Below are 6,779 nucleotides of genomic sequence, written 5' to 3'. Positions count from 1 at the left end.
TGCAAGTGCATGACTACAAGGGATCTCATCATGTTGAAATCTGCCACAACTACACATTCGTGTATTCAGACATACTTTAAACCTTTTTGCACCATCTTTAATGGTATGAAGGTGTATTGTTGATGCGCGTACCTTCATTTAAGAGCATTCATTATCAATAATAAAATCAAAACATAATATGCATAGTAGAGAATTGTTAATACTTACAAGCATACGATGAGACAAATTTCTATTGTCCTCCAACATTTCATTGTATTTACTTGTCAAGGTTGTTGTAGTATTTCTACCTTCTTCGTTGTGTTTCTCATTCCAAGCTTCAATTGTTTTTCTAACAAATTCCAACAATGGTACCACTGGTAACCTTCTTCCAACTAGAATAGCGTTATTTAGTGACTCTGCAATGTTACTTGTTAGTGTCCAAGTCCTTTTTACTGGTGAATGTGCGTGTGACCATTTCTCATAATTTGCTTTTTGTAGATAAGCACGGTATTTTGGATTAATTTGATCCATTATTTTCATCAATTCATCAAACTCTTGAACAGTGTAAGCTTTTGCTAAACTGAAGAATAATGTTCTAACCTCTTCTGTATCTCTGTATGTTTTCTTTAGTAAATTGGTCCATAGATGGTATATGCATGGGTAATGTCTGAATTCCGGATAAACAGCTGCAGTAGCATTCCAAATGCTCTTATTTCTATCAGAAACAAAGCACATATCTTCCCTTTCACCGAATGCATTTTTAAAATTCTCAAAGAACCATAACCATGAATCATCATTTTCTGAATCAACTATTCTGTATGCAAGCGGCAAGATGTGACCTATACAACAAATATCTTCAAAATAAATACAACATATATTGATTATATATAAAAAACAAATCAATCTAGTTGCGATAATGGTATAAACAGTACCTCCTGGATCTAATGTGCTAGCTATCAACATTGTGCCTTCGTATGTTGATTTTAAATGTGTACCATCCACGACTACTATTGGTCGACAATACTCCCAGCCTCTTATACTTGCATCAAGTGCTGTAAATGAATATAAAAAATGATTTTCATCTGTTTTTTTATAATTCACAATTGTCCCTGGATATGTTTTCTCCAATATATATAGATATGTTGGAATTTTTCCATATGATTCGGCAGGGTCACCTCTTAATGTCTCGAAAGCTTTTTTTTTACCTCTCCATGCTTGCATGTATGTTAATGAAATACCATGTATCCTTAGCATGTCTGCTTGTATGTCTGTTGGTGTGTAAACGGTCTTCAGATCGACATACTTTTCAACCAACATTGCCCCAAGCACACCACTTGTTGATTGTCGCTTTGATTGAATCCGGTCCTTCAATGGACAAGAATGTGTATCATAGAATTTCCTCACTTTGAATAACTTTGAATTATTCAAACATGAGGATTTAAAAACCCATGAACAGTTTTCTGTAGCACACTTTAGATAGTAACTGCAAAAACTTAGGCATTAATATACATGGTAAGTTGTTAAAATATATTGATAATTTTTAAAATCAACATATATAATAACTCACCAGGTAGGACTTGATCTTTTTGCAATGAAACAAAACTCTCTTAGAAATGCATATCGCTTCATAACTTCCGATATAGTTTGCTTGTTTATATAAACTTGATCCTCGGCCACAAAATAGTGTTGAGGATTCGAAATGATTTCCGTTCCTTGTGATTCGTCAATGTAACATTCCAAAATTGGATCCATGTTAGTCAAACATAGTGTGTTGGATCCCACAATATGTTGACGCGTTGTTTGGACATTTGTTTGGTACTCAATGGATTCCATAGCTTTGTCCACACATGTCGCACATAAAGGATATTTTGAAAAGAAATCTGAATTGCATCTCTTTTGATCTAAATAAACTTGCACTCCCGTATCGTTATGTATCTTCATTGGTGGAGATGGACCACTCACGAAATACCTTAGTTCCAAATGATAAATTGTTGTGTCCACTCCCAATTGTGAAGCTATAGTTGTAAGCAAGCCTTCGTATTTGGTGGTTGGATCATACATAACTCCTTCAATATTGTAATCCACATAATTTCCTGTTTAAAATAACAAATTCTTTGTTCATACATTGATTTTTGTTGGTATATAAGCTTTTTACTGAAATACCAAATTATTTACCAAAAATTTAACCATTTAATTATCTTAAAAAAATAGTCAAACAAATACCAAATTATTTACCAAAAAATTAACCATATAATTATTCTTAAAAAACAGTCAAACAAATACCAAAGAATTTACCAATATTTTAACCATATAATAAACGTAAAAAAAAAGTCAAAGATTACATACCCTTAAAACAATTTTTAAAATTTATGATTTTATTAGGTTACCATCAGTAAATGTACGAACTATTTTGCACATTATTATTTACACCAATTCACATACTAAAAATATACTAAAATATGTAACATAACTTTATTACGAGGTTCTAATTATATACCATAGATTGTCAAAACTTGTAGTTATTGACACCACCAATTACACCAAATTATTTATAACTACACTCACTTTAATATACGTTCATAAGTAAGATACTATAATTTGACCAAACAATACACCAAATCATGCATCAGGCTATTTGTTTGGTGTCAGCTATTAGTGACAATTATACCAGATCAAATACCTAAACAAATACAGAAATACATACGGAAAACTTATTGATATAAAATATTTGCTACCATACGGAACACATCATACCAATTAAACATAAACTTTAACAAAAAACAAATTTTACACATCAGTGTACAACAAAATCATACGAAATTGTTGAAATTACACCAAAATTTGGACGATCCCGAACGTCAACCAAAATTGTATGAATTAATTTACACCAAAATTGACAAAATATATAAAACGAATAACTACCAAAAAGTACAAATTAGATATTTGTGTAAAATCAAATTCAATCACAAAATAAAAAATCATGAGAATTATTTTTTATATAATTACCTGCTGAGTCCCATCGGCCGTTGTGTTGAATTAGAATTGAGAAATTATTGGTATGCATTTTTTTCAATAATCGTTTTTTGTTTGGCCGATTTTTTAAGTCAGAGAAAGGAGTTATGTTTTTGGTAGGAAACCTTTATTTATGGGAGATAATATATAGCATATTTGAATAAATTAGGGAAGGTAAAATTATTGGAGAAATTTATGGGAAGTGGGATAAGCATGGCTGATTTGGAAAATCTTTTTTTTTTAAAATTTAAAGTCTACTTTTGAAAAAAAAAGTATTGCTATATAATTGAAAAAAAAAGTATTGCTATGTTGGTGTAAATACAATTGTTAATTTGTATACTTAAAAAATCCGCCCTTATATTAAAGACTAGTACACTACAATTATGTTCAAATTTTTTTATTGAATTAAAGTTTGATCAATTAAAGTTAGATGAAAAAGTTACTTAAGTGGAAATCAAATAGTTTTGTAATAATTTATGATACAATTTTTTATTTTTTATTTATTTGGTAAGATTGAATAAATAATTAGGGTAATTTTAATAATTTTACAACTTATGAAATTCTTATGTTTATGAGATAATATACAATACAAAAATTTCATATCGCGTATCCAAACAAAACTTCAATTTCATACAATAATTTCATATTATGATATCATATCATGATTCAATATTACATGGCCAAACGGATCCTAAATCGAGGAAGCATATTTTTTACTATTTGCTATTGGGTCTACTAGTGGACATTAAATCTTGTATGTCCTAGAAAAGAAAAGATTCTCCAATAAAGTTTTAGTGTGGTGATACTGAAGAAAAGATAGCCGTTACAGACAGTGGGGTGAGATTTTCCTTTTGCTCCTATAGAAAGCAGCAAATAATTGCATGTGCCAGCAACATTTTTCAGTAAAAAACATCATATAACCGTTGTTTAACTCTTAAAAAAATAATGAAAAAAGATACTCAACATATTTTGACCTTTACATGTCACTTTATCATATAAAAAATACTCCCTTCGTTTCAAAGAGTGGCCTAGTTTAATTTAGCACAAAGTTTAAGAAAATAAAGAAAACTTATGAATCTTGTGGTCCTAAATTAAAGTAATATCAAATATACAAAATTGTCCTTTACTCTTGTGACTTTAAACATGTCACGTGAAAAATTGAAATTAAAATATTACCAAAAAAAGATAAAAAATCATTCTTTTTTAAACAGACTAAAAAAAATCATTCTTTTTTAAACAGAAAAAGTAATACTTTTTCATGTATTAAATCTCTTGACACTATTTGATCATTCCCAAGAAATAAGAGTATACCCTCATTAATTATTATCATAAAAACATTTATATTAGTTGTTTTTCAAAGGACGTACTAAATCGTAAGTGGACAAATAAAAACTAGCTAAAGGATAGAATATAACGTAAATTAATGAAATGCTAACGTACAAATTTTATGATAAGTGGATTTGTGGCCCAGTGAAAATAGATAACAGCATTTATGTATTGAATCCCCTACACTACGGACTACACACAATTATTGCTTGTTACTTATTAAAATGTAACTTTGTTCTAAATAAGTTAGGTTCTTTTCTTCTATACGGAAGAATACAAATCTAATAATATAATAATTTAGAAAAATAAAGAACAATCTTCTGAGTTCCACAAGTAGACAATTTTGTGCAACTCTATTCCACCGTATATAGAAAAGAATGCAATTAATGTATGCATCTGCCACCGTAGCTTCCATTTGACCCGTTTTTAAAGTGTGACGCTTGGAAACTTGCAAGATCCGTAACCTGCAAAAATACAAGAACCCATATTATTATTAAATATAATGACAGATAGATATTATTAAATTATAATATACCAATCTATAAACAACAATTCAACTACTAGGGAAGCAACTCTATATTCGAGGTAGATATTTAAAAATTTATCAAATAAGTACTTACTTGGATCTTTTTTGGTAGGAATGGTAAGCCCATTGAAATAACAAGTTCCACCAGATGACTTAAACTGAGACCAATAAGAACTGAATGCATAATTGGCATGTGACACCAAAGAATTCGGGTTGTAACATTTCCCTCCGGGTCGGATCTCATCACAGGTCCGATTACCCTGCCCGCAAGCATACGACATTGCTCCACCCAACTCTGATGCATTTGCATTTCTACCAACAACACACCAAATTTTCCCCTTGTATGGTTCATTGTTCCTCGCTCTCGGCAACGCCTTATATTCAGATTCAGGCGTCTTACCCGACAAGTCTATCCCATATACATTTGTTCCGTTAGGATACAATAACCCGAAATGCCTCTCTGTACCCGGACCCGGTTTCTGGTTCTCATTATACAATGCAAATAATAATGTCGGCACAACAACTCCGGGTTTAGCTGGTGTTCCAATAGGTGGCTTAGCTGTAAACTTCTTTATCACATTACGATTGTACGTTGCTGCATTGTAGATGTTCGCTCCAATTTGATCCATCCCGCCGGCATTAGGCCAACCCGTTTCTGCAATAAATAACCGAACATCCGGGTACCCGACTCTTTTCATAGCAAAATACACTGCATCAATCATTTGATCCAATAAATTCGTATAAACCAAACCCGAACCCGGATCCGAAACAGTAATGTTCTTGGAATCTAACAAGGCGTAATCAAGATTAATCACTGTAGGTTGAGCAGCCCAAGCAAAATAAGGATAAACATCAATGAAAAAGAAAGATTTAGTTCGATTCAAAAAATGCAACAAGGGTTTCATAACTTTTTCTGAAATGTCCGATCTAAAAGTACCATTTGAAGGTGGAAAAGACGATTCAAGCATATCGATAGCTAATGGAGTACCGATTTTAATTTTTCCTAAACCAAATTTCTTGACGGAGAATCTAATTTTGCGGATAGCAGGTACAAGGTTGAACCAAGTGGTGTTGGGTGGGCTACTAAGGATTTCGTTTCCAACAAGGAGGTAACGGATCATTGTGTGTGGATAAAATGGTACAACATTGTTTTTTACCCATTGATCAGCTAAGGTTTGATTAGTAGAGATATTGTTGATGAGTTCATTTGGTACCATGACTGAAACTTGAAGGTTGGTGCCTTTAAGAGCTTCAAGGATTTGTGGATTTGTATCATAGATCTTGACTCTTTTGGCTTTGAGACCTTTGATTAAGTCAACTGAATTTTTTGGAATTGGGAGATTGTTTCCAAGTTGTCCGTAGCATATTCCTACTTGAGATGAGATTTCTGCACCTGAAATTTACCACAAGTACAACAGATTCAGCTATGTAGAGAATATCGAGATCGAATAATTAACTTAAAGAAATAAGTGGTTAAATTCAACTTACTGGAAAAAGAAGCAAAAGCAAGAGAAAATAGCACAAGCAAAGTAGATAAACAACCCATCTTGATCTATATGTAAACAAGTGATGATGTCTTTGGGTACAAAATGTGTTTATATATAGGAGGGGTAAGTGAAGGACTCAAGTGGAGAAGAAAAAGGCAAGTGAGCTTAGATTTTCTTTTATTTATTCCTTTTCACTTATCAAAAAAAGATAATATATTTTACCTATTATATTTTTAATTTATTTAGAGAGTTAATATTTTTTTTTAAAGTGAAATTTCCTTAATAAATAAATTAGTTTTATAATTCTATCAATTAATAGAAATAAAATAATAAACTCAATATATTAATTATTTTTGAAAAAAATAAATATGTATATAACAAATCAACAAGTAAATAGAAACAAGAGAGTATGCTTCTCCGGAGGTGGGTGACCACATCGTATTTACCTT

At 31.3% G+C, this 6,779-nt stretch overlaps 1 protein-coding gene across 1 annotated transcript; it reads right to left on the bottom strand.

Moving 5' to 3' along the window:
* Positions 1 to 4,468: 4,468 nt before the first annotated feature.
* On the bottom strand, positions 4,469 to 6,482 carry LOC102581967 (probable glucan endo-1,3-beta-glucosidase A6). Its single transcript, XM_006366937.2, has 3 exons — positions 6,332 to 6,482; positions 4,938 to 6,236; positions 4,469 to 4,781 (listed from the first exon to the last, which is right to left on the bottom strand). Exons 1-3 carry the CDS (start codon positions 6,387 to 6,389, stop codon positions 4,744 to 4,746), a joined length of 1,395 nt encoding a protein of 464 aa, XP_006366999.1. The 5' UTR covers positions 6,390 to 6,482; the 3' UTR covers positions 4,469 to 4,743.
* Between the last annotated feature and the right edge of the window lie 297 nt (positions 6,483 to 6,779).

The sequence above is a fragment of the Solanum tuberosum genome, unplaced genomic scaffold, assembly GCF_000226075.1.
Source record: "Solanum tuberosum cultivar DM 1-3 516 R44 unplaced genomic scaffold, SolTub_3.0 scf00641, whole genome shotgun sequence".
Taxonomy (NCBI): Eukaryota; Viridiplantae; Streptophyta; class Magnoliopsida; order Solanales; family Solanaceae; genus Solanum; species Solanum tuberosum.
Note: the sequence above shows the minus strand (reverse complement) of the source record. Positions and strands in the feature narration are given on the sequence as shown.

Bases quoted from the DNA above. Each gene is read 5' to 3' on its own strand.
- LOC102581967 (XM_006366937.2), bottom strand. From the start codon at position 6,389: ATGGGTTGTTTATCTACTTTGCTTGTGCTATTTTCTCTTGCTTTTGCT. The intron at 6,237-6,331 runs GTAAGTTGAATT...GGTAAATTTCAG, and splicing joins TGCTTTTGCTTCTTTTTCCA to GTGCAGAAATCTCATCTCAA. The intron at 4,782-4,937 runs GTAAGTACTTAT...GTATTTTTGCAG, and splicing joins TCCTACCAAAAAAGATCCAA to GTTACGGATCTTGCAAGTTT.